This window comes from Hemiscyllium ocellatum, chromosome 15, assembly GCF_020745735.1.
Source record: "Hemiscyllium ocellatum isolate sHemOce1 chromosome 15, sHemOce1.pat.X.cur, whole genome shotgun sequence".
NCBI lineage: Eukaryota > Metazoa > Chordata > Chondrichthyes > Orectolobiformes > Hemiscylliidae > Hemiscyllium > Hemiscyllium ocellatum.
The window spans coordinates 59640929-59661654 of NC_083415.1; the positions used below are offsets into that span (position 1 = coordinate 59640929).

The window sequence follows — 20726 nt, forward strand, 5'->3', positions numbered from 1 at the left end:
TCTTTCCCTCTCTACAGGTGATGCCTGACCATCTAAGTACTTTGAGCATTTTTATTTTAGATTTCACACGCTATCGTAGATTCCCTACAGTGTGGAAACAGGCCATTCGCACCAACAAGTCCACACCAACTCTCCAAAGAGTAACCCACCCAGACCCATTGCCCTCCCCTATTACTTTACATTTACCCCTGACTAATGCACCTAACCTACACATCCCTGAAAACTATGGGCAATGTAGCATGACCAATCCACCTAACCTACACATCTTTGGACTGAGAGGGGAAATCGGAGCACCTGGAGGAAAGCAACACAGACACAGAGAATGTGCAAACTCCATACAGTCGCCCAAGACTGGAATTGAACCTGGGTTCCTGGTGCTGTGAGACAGCAGTGCTAACCACTGAGCCACCATGCTGCCCTCTCTTTTGTTTTAGTGGAATAGAATGCTTGTTATCAAACAAATCTGTCAGATGTTTTTACTTTCTAAGAGTTACATCGTCAACTGGAGGAAATTAACTCCCGAATTCGGAATGCGCAGGAGGAACTCAACAAGCTGAAAGACTTTAGAGACAAAGACTTTCCTGTATATGCTTTGAAAATTGCAGAGCTGCAAAGAGAAATTGGGCAACTCCCAGGAAAGCACCAAGTAAGTAGAGCCAAGATGCCAAGGATCTGTTGTGAAATTATTCTTGCCCCTGTTACATTGCAACCTTAATTCATGGTTGTCCATGTTTCTGCATTTGCTGTGTGTGAGGTAATTGTGTTGCCTGATCATCAATCACTGTAAGTTTCATAAGGCACACCACCGCTGATCACAGGTAACAGTCTTCTTTTGATATCAAACAGGCTGAGCTAGACAATATGGAGCAGATTGCACTTGAAGAAAGGAAGAAATTGAAAAATGCCCTGAAGGAGAAAGAACAAGAGATATTACAGAAGATTGCCGAGGTTAGTAATTGAGAATAGTGATGGTTGGGGAAAATCCAACCTTTTCTTTCTCTTCTCCCTCATCCTTCAAAAAGGATTCTGAGGCTGAAGGTTAATTGGCCATTTCAACATTGAGACTGAATGATTTTTACTCAGTAAAAGTATTGAGGGTTACGGGCACCAAAGCTGACAGATGGATTGGGTACAGTTTAGCCATGAAATTAAAGTTAGGCACAAGCTGAAGTTACTAAAGAACTAACCCTTCCTATTCGAAGAATCTATTTTGTTTCCTCCCACAGGTTTGTTAATTTTTAGATATTTAACTTTGTATTTTACCAGAAATTATGTGACCATGTATTCTGCCTGTTTGGAATTGCTGATCTACTGCATGGAAACAAATTAACTTACAATTGGGCTGGAACCTAGAAAGGTTTTTTTTTCATTCATTCATGGGGATGTTGGCATTGCTGGTTGTGCCAGCAATTATTGCCCATTCCTAGTTACCTTTTGAGAAAGTGGTACCGAGCTCCTGCCTTAAACCACTGTATGGTGTAGGTGCACCATAATGTTGTTAGGGAGGGAGTTCCAGGGTTTGGACTCAGCAACACTGAAGGAACAGCAATATATTTCTAAAACTTGCAAGTTCTTATGTTTCCATTTATCTGCTGCCCTGTCCTTCTAAATTGTAGTGGTTGTGTGTTTGAAAGGTGCTGTCTAAGACCTGTGGTGAGTTTCTGCAGTACATCTTTTAGATGGTGCACACTACTGCTACTGAGTCTCAGATGAATGGGCTGACTGGCACCATATCCACACACAATTTCGCAGGCTGCTTTTTCGAGGATAGTGTCAAGCTTCTTGAGTGTTGTTGGAGCTGCACTCATCCAGGCAAGTGGGGAGTGTTCCGTCACACTCCTGACTTGTGCCTTGTCGATGGTGGACAAGTTTTGGAGAATTAGTAGGTGAATTATTCACTAAGATTCCTAACTTCTGACTTAGTTTTGTAACTACTGTAGTGATGTGATTTGTCCATACTTTCCCAGTTTGTTGCCTTAAATTTGTTAGCATGTGACTGTACCTCTCTCAATTAAAATGTAAGTAACTTACTTTTACTGTAGCAGTACGATGTCAATCATAAGGATTTCTTGAATTAAAGAGGAGCAAGATCATTACCTGCTTGACTCCATGATGAAAAATGATAAAGTCTCATTGTCAAGCATGTCAAGTCACCCAGGCCTGCACACACAGGTATAAATTTGAAAGGGAATGCTGTCCTATACAAAAGAAAAAAAGAATAATATATAAGTTAGAGTCCCTTTGGCTGTTGTTGAGGTGCTGTGCTTTAAACTAATACCACAGGCGGCTAGCTGGCTTCTTGGACCATTCTCAGTAGCAAATGTTGTACTTTTTTTAAAGTTTTCAGTTTCCTGCTGCTGGTTCTCTGTGTACCTGGGAACCATGCACTTTTCATCTTGAGGAGCAGAGAGTGAACATTCTTTCTGGTTTTGACATCTACATACTTTTATCTCTCTTGCTCTGCCAGATATTCCCCTTGAAATAACTTATGTATTTGTTTCTAATTTACCCTTTTGTTTATGAAATACTTTCTACTTTCCTCAGAAATAATAGTCAATGACACTCTTGGCTTGAGAATCTTTGCCATGATCTTTGACAACAACTCAACTACAGCCTCCAACCTAGCAGGGCTTCCTTTCTCAGTCTGTTTTACACAGGCCTACGAATTCACCAAGCTTCTTGTTATCATTACCCTTCACTCTTTTGCTCTCAAGCTTGATGATTATAGGTGGAGTTCCATCTCCAACTTGTGAAGATCCCCTCATTGTGGTGTAAATCATAAGAGGGATGGGCATTTTTATGCCTCTGAGCTGAGGTTGAGAGTGGTGTTTGTGATGGAAGTGTTCAGTTTCATTGTCTTTTGGAGAAAAAAAATAATTTCAGCCCAGGCTGCCTTCTCTTTAGTTTCATTTAGATTTAGTTTAGATTCCATTCGATTCAATTCACTTCTTAAGCCCACTGTAGTTCCATGAAACTGGGTCAAGTCACGCCTATGGTCGTCATAAGTCAGCGTTTTTTAAAGTCCTTTTTAGTCCATGCAAGTTCCAGGTTTTAAACTGAAATAAGGAATTCAAAAATCAGTCATTAATATTTTGTCAGAACATTCTAAGGTGATTAAAGAATTTAACTGGGTATCCAGAGGAAAAGCAGTTTGGTGGTGGTGATTTCAGAACATAAGCTATAAACATAAAATTAGAAGTAGAGATTTTTTTATTTGTTCATGCAAGCTGTGTTTCTGACTGGGCCAGAATTTATTTTGCATCTTTCATTGCCTTTGAGAAGGTGGTTGTGTGTTGCTTTCTCCAACCAATGTAGTCCACAGAGACACCCAGACACTGTTAGGCTGGGAACCCCAGGATCTTGATGCACTGACTGTGAGGGAATGGCGATTATGTTTCCAAGGTAAAAACAAGGACTGCAGATGCTGGAAACCAGACTCTAGATTAGAGTGATGCTGGAAAAACACAGCAGGTCAGGCAGCATCCAAGGAGCAGGAAAATCGACGTTTTGGGCAAAAACCCTTCATCAGGAATAGAGGCAGGGTGCCTGCAGGGTGGAGAGATAAATGAGAGGCGGGTGGGGGTGGGGAGAAAGTAGCATGGAGTACAATAAATGGATGGGATGGGGATGGAGGTGATGGGTCAGAGAGGGGAGTGGAGTGGATAGGTGCAAAGGAAGATAGGCAGGTAGGACAGGTCATGAGGACAGTGCTGAGCTGGAAGGTTGGAGCTGGGGTGAGGTGGGGGAAGGGGAAATGAGAAAACTGGTGAAGTCCACATTGATGCCCAGAGGTTGAGGTATTCTGAGGCAGAAGGTGAGGCGTTCTTCCTCTAGGCATCGGGTGGTGAGGGAGCGGCGGTGGAGGAGACCCAGGACCTGCATGTCCTCGACAGTGCGAGCAGGAGTTGAAATGTTCGGCCACGGGGCGGTGTGGTTGATTGGTGCAGGTGTCCTGGAGATGTTCCCTAAAGCGCTCTGCTAGGAGGCATCCAGACTCCCCAATATAGAGGAGACCGTATCGGGAGCAACAGATACAATAAATGATATTGGTGGATGTGCAGGTAAAACTTTGGATGTGGAAGGCTCCTTTGGGGCCTTGGGTGGAGGTGAGGGAGGAGGTGTGGGCGCAGGTTATGCAATTCCTGCGGTGGCAGGGGAAGGTGCCAGGACAGGAGGGTGGGTTGTTGGGGGGTGGGGGGGCGCGGCATGGACCTGACCAGGTAGTCACAGAGAGAACGGTCTTTGCGGAAAGCGGAAATAGGTGGGGAGGGAAATATATCCCTGGTGGTGGGGTCTGTTTGGAGATGGCGGAAATGTCGTTGGATGATGTGGTTTATGCGAAGGGTGGAAGGTGAGCACTAAGGGGGTTTTGTCCTTGTTACGGTTGGAGGGGTGGGATTTGAGGACGGAGGGATGGGATGTGGACGAGATGCGTTGAAGGGCATCTTTAACCACATGGGAAGGGAAATTGCAATCTCTAAACAAAGAAGCCATCTGGTGTGTTCTGTAATGGAACTTGGTCCTCCTGGGAGCAGATATGGCGGAGGTGGAGGAATTGGGAATACGAGATGGCGTTTTTGCAGGAGGTGGGATGGGAAGAGGTGTAATCCAGGTAGCTGTGGGAGTTGGTGGGTTTGTAAAAATGTCAGTGTCAAGTCTGTCGCCATTAATGGAGATGGAGAGGTCCAGGAAGGAGAGGGAGGTGTCAGAGATGGTCCAGGTGAATTTAAGGTCGAGGTGGAATGTGTTGGTGAAGTTGATGAATTGCTCAACCTCCACGTGGGAGCACGAGGTGGCGCCAATGCAGTCATCAATGTAGCGGAGGAAGAGGTGGGGAGTGGTGCCTGTGTAACTACGGAAGATGGACTGTTATGTTTCCAAGTCAAGATAGTGTCTGTCTTGGGGAACTTGCAGGTGGTGGTGTTTTGATGTATTTGGTTCTTCTACTTGGTAGAGGTCACAGGTTTAGAAGCTGTTGTTGGAGATTCAATGAATTGAATTGAATTGAACTAACTTCATTGTCACTTGTTCAAATGAGTACAGTGAAAAGTTAATGAGTCGTAATTTATGGTGCCATCTTGGGTACAAGGTATCTAGGTACAAATTCTTCAGTACAAGTTCTTAGGGGAAGAAAATTAGGAAAATAAGGAAATAAGTCCAGCATTACAGAGCATAATGATAAATTAGAAAATAGTGAAATAAAAAGTTCAGAACAACAGTCCAGTTCATGTTGGCACTGAGCTTGCAGACTGCGCCAGGCTTCATCTCGGGGCTCTCTCGGTGGGGAGACCGCACTGGAATCATCTTGAGGTCTGAAGTCCATGCTTGGCTGCGAGACCGCCATGTTGGGCCTGGAGACATCCAGGCTGGGCCAAAAGACACCAGGCTGGGAGGATATCTCACCGAGTCTACACTGAGGCTGGAATTCAGGACATCTTCTCAGGAAGAAGGAAAAGAAGACAAATAAACCCACAAGTCACTGTACTGCATCTTGTACAGCTACTGTGAATGTTGAAGGTTTGACTTTTTGCCAAGTAAGCAGGCTACTTTGTCCTGGATATTGTCAAGCTTCTTGAGTGTTTCTATCCAATCAAGTAGGGAGTATTCCATCACACTCCTGACTTGTGCTTTGTGGATGGTGGACAGGCTTTGGAAGATGGGAAGTGGGCTGTATGCTGCAGCATTCCCAGCCTCTGACCTTCTGTTACAGACATTTGTATTTATATGGCTGGTCCAGTTTAGTTTCTGAGCAATTATCTTTCTCAGTGTGTTGATCATTAGGAATTCTGTGGTGGCAACATCATTGAATGTTAGGGAGCACAGTTAGGTTCTCTTGTTCGAAATAGCCATTGCCTGGCAGGGGCACCGTCATCCTTGCAACTTGATCAGATCTCCTGGCCACTTAAATCCATGCCCATTTTGTTGGAACCCCACCCCATCTGTAGCACAAAAATGGCTCTGGCCCAGATGGCATCCTGTATGAGCATGATGGTTATTTCTCTAGTTTCTAAATTATTACTGTGCTCTGTAATGCTTTTCATCTTGCTTAGCCAGTGTGCATTCTGCACTCTTCATCCTTTCAATCCTTTCAACTATTGTTCTTGCTGGGATCGCAGTAACTCTCATTCCATTCAGCTCTTTCCAGTTGCAGCTATCATTGAGATCACGTATTTCCACCCACCTAACATTTCCAAATTTTGTCACTGCCTCAGTTCATCTGCTGCCATCTCCAAATTAACATGAGAATACACTATAAGGGGAAGGCGTCAGGAGGGCACTTGGCACAAGCCAACTTGGGTGGGGGGGGAAAACAGTTACAGGAGCAAGTCATTCCACCACTCGAGCCTTGTATACCACTCAGTAAGATATAGACCAGTCAATGATCCGTTCCCCATCTACCTGTCTTAATTTTGTAACTTTATAACCCTGTCTTCCATCCATCTCAGTTTTGAAATTGTCTACTGACCAACTGCCTCGATTAAATACACTGTGTAGATGTAAGTTAATTGTTAAATTGGTAGCAGAGTCATAGAAAAGAATGGTGTAGTAATTAGGAAACATTTTGTTGGCAGGTTTATTTTTTTAAAAGCTGTTTTATTGATCATCTCTGACCAGATGTCACTTACGTTTCATAAATACTGTATTGCCATGTTTGCCAAGGAGGCTAAAAGCCAACATTTACTTCATTTTTAATTTTCACTGAGAATCCCAATATCTGGATAATATTTGAAAGTAGAGGAAGAAACAGGGCTTAAGGAAACAATGGGGCCATGAGACTAGTTTTCCATTTGTCATGAAAACTCATCATTATTTGGAAACTTGGGTTCTGAAGTGGAAGAGGAATGTATGGCTTTAAGTTTGATTTATATTTCTGTTTTGTTCTGTTTATATTTCTGTTTCCCTAAAGTAGGAGAAAAAAGAAATTGTTATTGCCTAGTGATAGAATTCCATCTCTCAGAAGGACAGAATGTTCCAGAAGAAGAGGCAGTGTGCAGGTTTTCAAGTAGAATTAGAATTAGATTTGGTTGTCACATGTACTATGTGTGAGTACAGTGAAAAGTGTACAATGTCAACATTCCTGGTACTATCTTAGGTATAATGTAGAAAAATTTTTAAAAAGTTAAAAGTTCCACAGTCTTTCTGAAGTGCTTAGCCATGCTGAGCTCGCATTCCCTATGAAGGCTCCATCTCCCCTGCTTTGGCCTGGTCTCCGGGAGACTTCGAGCAGCCTGCTCTTGCTCCTGTCACAGATGCTGGGGGTTAGAGAGAAAAGGACTAACAGCACAAGTGTTGTTAGTTTTGTAATCTCCAAAACAGTCTGGCCTGAGAACTCCAGAAATCAAGTCCTAAATTGCTTAAAAGCTTAAGAGAAAAACAGTGACTGTTGAAGAGATGAGTTTAGCAAACACATTAAATAAGTGAGAACAGTACAGTATAGGAGTAGGCCCTTCAGACCACCATGTCTGCACTGACCATGATGGCATTCTAAACTAATCTCACCTGACTGCACATGGTCCATATCTCTCTATTCTCTGTGATTGTCTCTTAACTCTTAAACTTTGCTAATGTATCTGCTTCCACTTTTTCTGACAGCACATTTCAGACACCTACCACCCTCTGCGTAACAAAACAACCTTGTGCATCGTCTTTAAGCTTTCTCCTTCTCACCTTAAACTTATGCCCTCTAGTATTTGACATATCCACACTGGGATAAAAACTCCAAGTGTTCACCCTATTCATGCCTCTCATAATTTTAGTACTTCTTTCAGGTCACTGCTCAGTCTCTAACACACCAATGAAAACAATCCTAAGGTTATCCAACCTCTCCAGGTGCTCCAGTTTCCTCACAGTCCAAAGATGTGCAGATAGGTGGTTTGGCTGTGCTAAATTTCCCATAGTGATTAAGGATTGTAGGCTCGGTGGATTTGCTGCAGTAAATGTAGGGTTACAGGGATAGGGTAGGGGAGTGGGTCTAGGTCTGGGTAGGATGCTCTTCGAAGGGTTGGTGTTGACCTGATGGGCTGAATGGCCTGCTTTCAAATTGTAGCGATTCTATTATTCTATAATTTATAACTTGCTGTATTCTTTGACAACTTCCTCACTACCACAATTCCATAAATTCTCATGTCATTTGCAAAATTACTAATCAGAGTCAAACTTACTAATCATCCAAATCATTTTACGTATATTGCAAACAACAGAGGTCCCAGCACTGAACCTTGCAGAACACCACTAGTCACAGACTTGATGTCAGAAAAGCACACCTCTAAACCTACCTTTGTCTTTTGTGACCCGGCCAATTTTGTATCCAATTTGCCAACTCACCATGCATTCCAAGCGGCTTAATCTTCTGGACCAACTTGCCATGAGGGACCTTGTCAAAGGCCTTGCTAAAGTCTGTGTAAAAACGTCTGCCGCCCTTCCCTCATTTAATCATGTTTTTTTAGATTACTAAAACATCTGCCGCCCTACCCTCATTTAATCATCTTGTCATTCCTCAAAAAAAAACTTAATCAAATTTGTGAGACAAGATCTCCTCACAGAAAACGTGCTGACTACCCTGTTGTCCACAAATTTACTGTGATGGTCTTCTGGCTCTCAGTGCTTTGCTGCTCCTTGACCTTGCTTCTTCAGTACTTTCACTTGCTTATAGGAGGCACAGGATGACTCATACATAGTTATAAACTCGCTTGACTTATTGGGTAAGAGCTGCAGCTCTGTTTTATAGAAAATATACTGGCTTTCCTAAGGCTTGATGTTTCTTTTCTCTGTCTGGAATATTGTCTAGATCTGATGGCCCAGTAAGCATGAGAGGGTTTAGAAGAGATGTTCCAGGATGTTGCAGGGTATGGAAGGTTTGAGTTATAAAGAAAGGCTGGGTAGACTAGGACTCTTTTCCCTGGAGTGTATGAGGTACGAAATTTATAAAATCATGAGGAGTACATATAGGGTTAATGGTAGTTCTCCTTTCCCTAAGGTTGAGGATTTCAAAAAGAGTGGTCACATTTTAAGGTGAGAAGTGAGAGATTTAAGAAAAGGAAGAGGGATAAGGCGGTTTGCGTGTGGAAATGACCTTCCTGCAGGGGTGGTTGTGGGCACAATTACAATGTTTAAACAACATTTGAATAAGTACAAGATATGGGCCAGGAGCAGGCAGGTGGGAGAAGTTTAGTTTGGAATTAAGCTCAGCATGGACCGGTTAGACCAAAGGGTCTGTTTTGTGCTGTGAGACTCTGACAACTCCTTCCTTTTCAGAGACCTGTTGGCTTCTGACCAAATGTTCACGTCCACACCTATCTGGGAGCCAATCATATAGTTGTTAGGAGGCAGAAGGCCTTTGGTCAGTGGAGTGGTGACCAGATGTCAATGACAATCAGCTACTTATTGCTGGCTAAATCACCCTTTATGCAAACTCAGTGGTTCCAGCTCATCTATAGTAATCTTTCCCATTGCTTGAAGAAACAGCAGTGTAAACAGCTATTACAATGATGTCAAGTAACTGGCTTTTAAAAAGTACAAAAACCTTTTCCACAATACTTGGTTTTAAAAATGCAACTTTTTTTCCTATTTCAGTTCACAATCAAAAATACAAAAAAGTAAAAAGATGCAGTCTTTACAATTCAAGGCTACTTGTTCTTTCCAATCGTACAAAACTTGTCACGTGAAACGCTGGAAATTACACATGGGCATATCTCAGCATGTTATCTGATGGCTCTTTGAAACCTAAATGTTAAAGGATTAATTGTTTCAAAATCTTGATGTAACAATGATGCCAAATTTAAGAACCATCTTTAGCAAGGTCACTGTGTATCAACTGTTGCCTCTCAAACTTTCCCACTGGGACTTGCAGAACATTCAACAGTTGGTAAAAAAATAGAAAACAAGAGTGAATGATTGCACAGCTGTTGGAAGTATACAGCAAGACCTTGTCAACTGCGGTCGCATGAACAAAACCAGAGCTTAGCACTCTGAAGCAGAACAATGGTTTAACACCTCACTGCAAATGTCTTATTATCCAACCGTTGAATGAAGCTATTATTACTAAGGCTAGCAATTATTCCCATCCTGGGATGACTTGAGAAGGTTATATAGTTTTGATAACCTGCGCTTGTATAACAGTTTTAACAATAAAAGTATCCCAGGTTCTTCATAGTAGCAGTATCAAACAAAATATTGACATCAAACCATATGAAACTGTTTGGTTAACTGGGCCACTGGGGAGGCTGTAAAGAGTTAATCATGTTGGTGCAGAACTGGAGTTACAATTTTGTAGACTTGGTGAAGACAGCAAGGCTTTCTTCCCTGACAGATGTTAGTGAGACAGTTGGCTTTTTGCGACAATCTCACTGTTTCACTGTCATGTTCACTGCTACTAGCTTTTCATTTTCTTTGTTACATTTGGATTCAAATTCTCAAACAGCTGCAATATAACATAACCATAACAGTAACATATCCTTACAACTTCAGCTATAATGAGATTTAACGACTTTTTTTTTGGCTGTGCTTGTTTTTCATTTAACAGTTATTATTTTGTACTGGCAGGAACAATTCCGTTTCATTCCTCCAGGATTACAAGAGCTAATGTTTCACAATACGGTGATGAAGAAGGAAATAGAAGTTCACAGAGAGGTTAGTTCTGCGGATCACGATAACTTGAATTGATCTTTGATCTCTCCAAATGGTTATATAATATTGATTCCAGTTTCTAAACATTGTACAGACGTATCCTCGAATGTTGGCTTGAATAGACTTTGTTCAGTTCAAACTGTACTGTGCTCAGATTTCAGTGCCTCTGACATTGCAGGTGCCCTGAGAACCACCTTTTCACCATGTTCTGTAGCAAATGATGTGGTTAGAAGGAACTGCTAACAGTGGCACATAATTCAGATTCCAAAAAGGAAATTTGTCAGTTTAACCACACGTGTTGCAGAGACTAGGGAGTCAATTTTCACTTGACCCTGCCTGCCCTGAAACTAATGTGATAGGGCAACATGTGGTTTTACATCCAATCCTGTTTTCCAGCTCATTAAAGTCAATAGACAGTAATATTAGGCAGTATTAAAACTAGAGTCAAGAGTGGAGTGCTGGAAAAGCACAGCAGATCAGGCAGCATCCGAGGAGCAGGGCGGCACGGTGGCTCAGTGGTTAGTGCTGCTCCTTCATAGCACCAGAGACTCTAGCTCGATTCCAGCCTCTGGCAACTCTGTGGAGTTTGCACATTCCCCCCGTGTCTGCATGGGTTTCCTCCCAGATCCATAGATGTGCAGGTTAGGTGAATTGGCCATGCTAAATTGCCCATAATGTTCAGGGATGTATAGGTAGGGGTAATGTAGAGTAGTAGGTGTAGGGGAATGGGTCTGGGTGGGATACTCTTCGGAGGGTCAGTGTGGAATCGTTGGGCCAAATGGCCTGTTTCCACACTGTAATTCCAATTCTAATTCAGGAGAATCGATTCTCTTGATCCTTGGATGCTGTCTGACCTGTGCTTTTCCAGCACCAGATTCTTGACTCTGATCTCCAGCATCTGCAGTCTTCACTTTCTCCTGGTATTTGAAACTAACATTCCACTGGATTCTGTGGGTTACCCAAACCTGCAAATCAAGTCAAAATGACCCACTTACAATCCCTAACTCGTCATGGTCTTTATACAGCAGTTACTATAAAATAAACTGTGGGAACAGAACCAAGAGAATGGGTAAAAGTTATATTTATCAGGAAATTACTCACATTGAATGAGTTTGTCTAAGCATGTAGACTAGACCAGACTGGGAAAAAGACCGGATAATTTAAGAAGCTGTCAGATGCAGTTGTATGTTTTCAGATAACTCAATTGGTGCCAAGTAGAAAATAAGCTTCTCTCATCTTACTGACCTTTTTTTTCCCCCAAATGTGCAGCTGAACAGAAAAATGGAAAGGAATAACTTGGCATTGCAGCAGAAACTGTTACAGCTACTAAAAGCAAAGCGAGACAGCAGAGAGGAGATCTTCGGAGATATTTTTAAAAAGCAGTCAAAGTATGTATCTTCCTTGGCCTGAAACTATTGCGAGGGTTTTATCAAAGTATAAGTAAATTGGATGTTCCCCATTGGCATATAAAATAGTGAGGTGTGTACAATGCAATTGTAGGGTAAGGAAGAGGTTTTCTGATGCTTCGGGAAGGTACTCGCTTGCATGGAGCAGAGGATCCCTGTTCTCTGCCGGGTACGTCGAGGTCAGCAGGGTGAGAGTAGGATTGTTCAAACTGGCCTCGGTCTTTGAATTAGACAGGGAGGGAACTACCACCCACGATTTCTGTGCCTATCAAGTGAGCGGCATGGCTGAGATTTTCACCGTTTCAGGTGAACATTGAGTGTGAGATTTCCAACTCAATTTCTTACAAGATAGAAGTTTTGGCATCATCAGAGCCACCAAAGTGAGGCACATGTGCAGATATGGTGCCATCATTCAGTGAATGTAAGAAAAGCTTCTGATTGGATAAGGTTCATTGTGGTTACCTGGCTTAAGAGGGCCATCTGCAGTACATCTTCAAGTCTTGCAGACTGGAGGATTAGTTTATAATCTCTAACTCTGTAACCACAACCTGTATTGGTATGGTGCCTTTAAAGTAGTAAAACATTCATTTGGACAGTGTGGAAGGCCAAGGACAGCATTCAGAATGGTAATAAGGCAGTGAATTAAACTGTCGAGTAACTGGAAGCTCAGGGTCAAACTTGTGGACTGAATGGAGGTGTTCAGCAAAGCAGACTTTGACCATTGAGCTCTTCTGCTCAGTACACTTCCTGCTTTTGATTGTGACTTTTTAATTCCGTCTGGACATCCCAGCCTGAACAGCATATTAAGAACTGAATAATGAATGGAATCTTGCCAGATCCAACCATCCTGGGACCAAAATTTTAAAAGAAACTACAAAGCAACTACTCTGGATTTGCCCAGTTCTTTTAAAATTGGCACTCCAATGTGACTGAGCACCTTCAGGAGGAGTTACAGGTGAGAAAGCTGAATGGATAAGAAATAAATCTGAAAAGACTGAACTGAAGGTAATTTACAAAACCAGAAGATCAAATTAATAACCACTTCTTCAGAATATCTGTCAAATAAGTGATCAAGAACAAATCACCTGCCATGGAGATATGCAGCAGCCAAATTTTACAGAAAAGGTGGAGACTATCCGTTACTTCTCTGCTGGCTCTCTGAAAGAAAGTATAACATTCCCTCATCCTAGCAGATATTGCCTTAAACTTTCCTTTATGCAAAAATAATAAAGGCATACTGTTTCTCTGGCTGTTCTTTTTTCAAACATTCCAGATCTGATGATTCTCTTGAAAATTTCCCCTGAACATTAATTGTCAATAATAGAAAAAACACATAATGTGAAATCTTGAAAGTCTCAAGACTTGTGTCAGTGCCACTCATCACAAACTCTTCGAGTAAAACATTGCATCGCACTCATTTCTCCATTTTATTCATAACGAATGTCTTAACTTTGAAACCTGAAAAAGGCAGTAAGAAAACACTTCTTTCTGAACAAGTGTAAAAGCCTTATGTATGTATTGCATTTAGCTGTCGTGAACAGGAGAGGGTCAAAGTAACTTTTTTAATGTTACCTCTTCATTGACTGCAAAAAGATGTGTTCTGAGAAATGTTTTAATTGTTTTGAATGCTATGATTCACAGAGTAGAATCAAACCGGTTTCTTCTAAGTTGTAAATCAATACAAAAAATAAATGTTTATTTTCATAATGCCCAAATCATAAATGCAACCAATACCCATTCCACAAATGTGGAAATGCAAGTACACAAATTATTTCTAGCGATGTAACATGCATTTAGATTATTAGCAGTGTGACAAGAGACAAGTCATTTATTTTTTATCAATTTCTAAGATGGAGATAGAAAATCATTACAGAACTGTATGTTGTTTTTTAAGGTTTCTGGCTTTCTCAGGTGGAACTGAGGCCAGGGTCTTGTAGAGAAGAAGTGTAACTTGCTGATAAAATGAATGGGCACTAGTTCACAGCCTGAGATGACAGTCTTTAGAAATAAGATTCTGTCCTTTGGTTGGGTGTGATCTCTCCCTCTGAGGTGTTCGACACAGAATACTTGTGATGATCCCCTCTCCAGCTAGTTTTTATTTATATATTGGCAGTATTTGAAGAAGTAGTGTCTGCACGATTGATTGGAGTTAATATGGTTGTAATATTATGTATGAGGAGGGGTAGTTGCTGGAGGTATGATCACTATCCCATCAACTTTTCCATATGAATCAACTTCACTGGCTTTACTTCATGTTCCATTTTCAAAGAACCAACTATAATAGCCATTGTCTTTTAAAATTATTTTTAATCAACCTATTTGGATGTATCTGACACACCCATGGTCGTCATATCCTGAGGTGGGACTTGAACCCAGAACTTCTAGCCTAGGGCTAGGGATGTTGCCACTGCACCACAGGTCCCTTGGTTTTGACTTCTGCGGAGAGGGTTAGAGGATCACCACTGACTGCCACCATACACAGTCCTTTTTTACTAAAACTACTTTCTAAAAATGGACTTGAATCCATGACCCTGGGGTGGAATAAGAGCCTTATTATCTACTGAGTTATCCAGTCCTGTCTGTCTTTTAAATCTCGTCCATTGAAATTGTGAGGTGCAGGAATTCACCAAGGCTCCTTTGACAGCAGCTTCCAAACCTACAACCATTACCATACAGAATTACAAGAGCAGTTGATACATGGCACTACTTGCAAATTCCTTGCAAACCAATCACCATTCTAACTTAGAAATATATCACTGTTCCTCTAGTGTTCCTCTCCTGGTATTTCCTCCCTAACAGCATTGTGATTCTACCTATAGTTAATGAAGGTAGCTCAAGAAGGCAGCTCACCACCACCTTCTCTAGGGCAATAAATTCTGGCCCAGCTGATGTCCATTTCACATGAATGAATCTTAAAAGAAGTTAATTTGCATATGGGAGCCCTATTTGCATTTTCAGGCATGTTGTCTTTGTCCATATTCCGCAAACAGAGATCACCTGGCTGTACCGAATCCACTTCGTGTACAGCTCCCATTTGTTAGCATTGATTTCTTTTTCCAAGTACAGTATCAATTGCCTATATGCCTTGATGGGCATGCACCAGTGCTCAGCTGCAACTTGTTTGCTGCTGATGGACATGTTTGTTAGACCAGTGGCATTAGTTGTTTATGCTGAATTCATGAAGCATTGACAAGTTGTTATACATGTAAAAAATGAGGTCTGCAGATGCTGGAGATCAGAGCTGAAAGTGTGTTGCTGGTTAAAGCACAGCAGGTTAGGCAGCATCCAAGGAACAGGAAATTCGACGTTTCGGGCCAGAGCCCTTCATCAGGAATGAAGGCTCATTCCTGATGAAGGGCTCTGGCCCGAAACGTCGAATTTCCTGTTCCTTGGATGCTGCCTAACCTGCTGTGCTTTAACCAGCAACACACTTTCAGCTCAAGTTGTTATACATGTCTGACATTGCAACACACACTGAAAGTAAAAAGTTACACAACGTTTTTAAAAAGAGTTTGCCCTGTGTAGCTTACTAGTTCATTCCGCTACTAGTGACTAGACTAGTGAAATGTGTCCGGGATTTGTTTTTTTTTACAGTATTGGCTTTCTTAATAATGCAGATTAATTACAGGATCATTGTATTGACACAGTCCAGAATGAAAATCCAAAACAAATCCTTCGATAACAAAGATTCATAGCAGCCCAAGTGAAGGTTATTTGGCCCATCATGCGTGAGCTGACAGTCAAAATTCGGCTCGGTTTAGACTCTCCTTTTCTTTTTTACTGTAATCCTGGACACTCTTCGTTCTCTCTGGAAAATTATTTATGGAGTCAACTTCCATCACTCTTTTAGACAAAGTGTTCTAGATTGAGACAAGTCGGGAAAAATGTCTACGTGCACTCTTTGGATTTGTTATCAATTATTTAAAATCTTTCAACCCTTGTTAATCTTCGCCCAAGTTTTACATTAGCTGCTATCTCAAATGACCTCATCTTGGAAGCATCTTGTGTTAACTATGAATCACCTCTGTTCTGAGGACAATCCAACTACTCCAACCTTTCAGTATATAAGGGAAACCCCTCATTCCCAGCTGGTAAACATCCTGCTGAAGCTACTCTGTATCCTTTCGTAAGACTTGTGCCAAAGACTGTTTTATTAAAGGTCACTTTGCCATGTAGCCACTGCTACCTCATAATAAATTATGGAGAGAAACTGCCACACTCTGAAATCATTGTTCTGTTTTCGTTACTCTGCTGCTCCATCTTTGTGGTGACCCTGCTTTGAATATTCCCTCAAATTGATGTTCCTGTAGCCTATAAAGTTTTAAAATCAAGCTAGATATCATCTAGCAATCAACTGAACCCCTTCCGAGCAGCTTAGTAATGCAGCTTTAGCTAGTCATTTTCCTCACCCAGCAGATGGCGATAAAGTTTGCTGCAATTCTAACAGTTAAGAAAAGCCTTCCCAAAGGGATCCCAAATGAGCTGAATTTTCAAATCCTGAGCTCTGAGACCGGGATAGCCTCCATTACAACAGGTTGCCGCTTTCACAGGACTCTCTAACTTGTTCTCGAAATTTTCAGAGTGGTTGTAACAATTTAAGCCTGCATCTTGGGGGGGCACAGTAGTAAAAGGTTTGGTAAGACTAGATCTTGTTCAGTGCTGCCAATCCCCTCCTACTCAGCTCACCTTGTAGCACATGCACAGAGGCTGCTGGGAGGTAAAACACCCTCTAGTTGCCTATTAATTTCCAGGTAAGCAATGAGATTAGTGTCTCGAGGAAGTGGGGCTGGGAGGAGGGGTGTGGAGGGGTAGGTAGGCTTTTTGTCAGGATCCAGGCTGTTGCTCCTGTCCTTTGCTGGACACATTTTCCTCATTCCTGATGAAGGGCTTTTGCCTGAAATGTCGAATTTCCTGTTCCTTGGATGCTGCCTGACCTGCTGCGTTTTAACCAGCAACACATTTTCAGCTCTTTACCTATATACCCTATTTGTTGTAGGACTGGAGTGCTGTTCATGGATGGATCTCAATTTCAACAAATCTGAAACACTCTGCAGGGTGACATTTATGAAAATTCCCACCCTTGTTCTTGTACCTGAACTTTCGTAACCCCTGCCATTATATTCTGGCCCAGTAACCTTCTGGGATATTTGTGCTCCTCCAATCCTGGTCTAATGTGGCTCAGTGTCAAATTTTGTTTGATAATGCGCTCAGACGTTCCTTAAGATTTTTACTGCAATAAAGTTTTGATAAAGATGGTCCAGATCAGAACAGACAAGTCAACTGTCCACCTGTCCTTTCTTCCTTTTGAAGTTTAAAATACTGCATTATTGTTGTTTTAGTGAGATTATGCTGATGTGTATGATATTGGTTTCTGTAAAATTTAACCAATAATCATCATTCTTCCAGTTATTTCCTTTTGTTTCTCCACATTTTTGAACATGATTAATTACTTGGTGCATTATTTCTTGCTGATTATAGTATCTGTTCGAACTAATTGCTGGATTAGTGGTGCTGGAAGAGCACAGCAGATCAAGCAGCATCCGAGGAGCAGTAAAATTGATGTTTCGGGCAAAAGCCCTTCATCAGGAATACAGGCAGAGTTCCTGAAGGGTGGAGAGAAAAGTGAGAGGAGGGTGGGGGTGGGGAGAAAGTAGCATAGAGTACAATAGGTGAGTGGGGGTGGGGATGACAGTGATAGCTCAGAGGGGGAGGGGGGAGTGGATAGGTGGAAAAGAAGACAGGCCGGTAGGACAAGTCATAGGGACAGTGATGAGCTGGAAGTTTGGAATTGGGGTGAGGTGGGGGAAGGGGAAATGAGGAAACTGTTGAAGTCCACATTGATGCCCTGGGGTTGAAGTTTCCGAGGCGGAAGATGAAGCATTCTTCCTCCAGGCGTCTGGTGGTGAGGGAGTGGTGATGAAGGAGGCCCAGGACCTGAATGTCCTTGGCAGAGTGGGAGGGGGAGTTTAAATGTTGGGCCACGGGGCAGTGGGGTTGATTAGTGCGGGTGTCCCGAAGATGTTCCCTAAAGCGCTATGCTAGGAGGCGTCCCGTCTCCCCAATGTAGAGGAGACCGCATTGGGAGCAACAGATACAATAAATAATATAGGTGGATGTGCAGGTAAAACTTTGGATGTGGAAGGCTGCTTTAGGGCCTTGGATGGAGGTGAGGGAGGAGGTGTGGGCGCAGGTTTTGCAATTCCTGTGGTGACAGGGGAATGTGCCAGGATGGGAGGGTGGATTATAGGGGGCGTGGACCTGACCAGATAGTCACGGAGGGAATGGTCTTTGCGAAGGCGGAAAGGGGTGGGGAGGGAAATAAATCCCTGGTGGTGGGGTGTGTTTGGAGGGGGCGGAAATGTCGGCGGATGATTTGGTTTATGCGAAGGTTGGTAGGGTGGAAGGTGAGCACCAGCGGCGTTCTGTCCTTGTTACGGTTGGAGGGGTGAGGTCTGAGGGCGGAGGGGTGGGATGTGGCCGAGATGCGTTAGAGGGCATCCTTAACCAAGGGAAATTGCAGTCTCTAAAGAAGGAGGCCATCTGTGGTGGAACTGGTCCTCCTGGGAGCAGATACGAACTAATTGCTGTCAGTCATGTTTATATCTTGTTTAAAATATGCAGTACAAGGTGTGCAGAAGATAGTTATAATAGAAGCAGGAATAAATTATACATCCCCTCAAGCCTGCTGCACCCTTTAAAAAAGGTCAGCTGACCAACCACCTCCATCTATTTGCATCTTTCAAAATGAACAAATTTCTCCTCGTCTGAATCCTAAATGGCTGACTTTTTAATGCACATGGAATGTGTCCTCATTTGGGACTTCTGCAGCCAAAGGAAACCACTTCTCAACATCAAGCCTGTCCTCCTCCTGAACTCCAGAGAGTGCAGGCTCATTTTGCATGATCTCTCCCATGTGATTACTCCCCTCATCCCATTAATGTGATGAACCTTAGTTGCACTGTCTCTGTGAGGCCCAGAATATCATTTATTAGGACTCTAGTGATGCAGTAGTAATGGCCCCACCTCTGGGCTAGGAAGCCTGAGTTCAAGATTAGAGTGTGGTGCTGGAAAAGCACAGCAGGTCAGGCAGCATCCGAGGAGCAGGAAAATTCACATTTCGGGCAAAAGTCCTTTATCAGGACTTTTCCAGCACCACTCTAATCTTGATTCTGATCTCCAGCATCTGCAATCCTTCCTTTTGCCTGGCCTGAGTTCAAGTTCAACCTCCTTCAGATGTGTGTCATGCTATGTCTGAACAGGTTAATTCGAAATATCTGCCATTCCTTGTGTAGTGCTGATTACATTGTTGGCCAACATTGTTGTTGTGGAGGTAGGGGCCGGGGCTTTCTTGTCCCACAAATATCTCTGTGTTTGGAACTGATCAGTAGATTTTCAAAGGGTGAGGCAAGCTGCTATGTTAGCTTAACTTGGTAGTGGAGAAAATGCATCAATAATCAGGAAGAAACAGCAAGACATCTGGATAGAGATTGTCCTATCAGGCAGACGCAGCATGGGTTCATGTTTAACTAACTTACTGGAATTCTTTGAGGACACTACATTCCCGTTTTCCCATTGTCCACTACATCGGTAATGTATCGGGATTTCCAGAAGGCATTTGACAACGTGCCACACAGAGCTCTGGCTGCATAAGATAAAGGTGCAAAGAGTGGGGGATAAATGGGTGTTTTTCTGATTCGGGATCAAAGGTTAGTGATGTGCCTCAGGGATCAGTGTTAGAACTGCATTTGTTTACAGTTTACATAGATGATTTATAGAGTTAGGGATGAAGTGTAGTATGTCAACATTTGCATTGACATTAACATGAGTGGTAGAGCAAAGTGTGCAGAGGACACAAAATCTCCGAGGGATGTAGATAGGTTAAGTGAGTAAGTAAGGTCTGGCAGTTGGAGTACAATGTTTGTAAGTGTGAAGTCATCCATTTTTGTATGAATAACAGCAAAATGGACTATTATTTAATTGGTGAAAAATTGAAGCATGCTGCTGTGCAGAGAGACCTTGTGCATGAATCACAAAACATTGTTTTGCAGTAGATAATTAAGAAGGCAAATGGAATATTGTCCTTCATTGCTAGAGGGATTGAGTTTAAAAGCAGGGAGGTTATGTTGCAGCTGTATAGGGTGCTGGTGAGGCCACACCTGGATTACTGTGTACAGCTTTGAGCTCCTTATTTGAGAAAAGATGTACTGGCACTGGAGAGGGTGCAGACGAGGTTTACTAGGTTGATTCCAGAGTTGAGAGGGTTGCCTTATGAAGGGTTATTGAGTTGACTGGGACTATATTCGTCCAAACTTAGAAGAATGAGAGGGGATCTTATAGAAAACTTATGAAGGAAATAGATAACATAAAAACAGGGAGGTTGTTTCCATGGGCAGGTGAAACTAGAACCAGAGAATATATCCTCAAAGTAAGGGGAGCAGATTTAGGACTGAGTTGAGGAGAAAACTCTTCACCCAAAGGGTTGTCAATCTGTGAAATTCCCTGCTCAGTGAAGCAGTTGAGGCTACCTCATTGAATATTTTTAAGGCAAGGATAGATTTTTGAACAGTAAAGGACTTAAGGGTTATGATAGAGGGCAGGTAAGTGGAGCTGAGTCCGCAAAAAGATCAGCCATGATCTTATTGAATGGTGTACCAGGCTTGATGGGCAGATGGCCTACTCCTTCTCCTGCTGATG

The 20726-nt window shown here is 42.5% G+C and overlaps 1 protein-coding gene across 1 annotated transcript in view; it reads left to right on the forward strand.

The window, feature by feature from the left end:
• c15h20orf96 (chromosome 15 C20orf96 homolog) overlaps positions 1-20726 on the forward strand; it is a 46056-nt gene that overhangs the window by 18567 nt on the left and 6763 nt on the right. Inside the window, exons 7-10 of the mRNA XM_060836164.1 lie at positions 489-646; positions 847-948; positions 10543-10629; positions 11896-12014. Of these exons, the coding sequence (XP_060692147.1) occupies positions 489-646; positions 847-948; positions 10543-10629; positions 11896-12014 (466 nt within the window). The remainder of the gene's footprint in view (positions 1-488; positions 647-846; positions 949-10542; positions 10630-11895; positions 12015-20726) is intronic.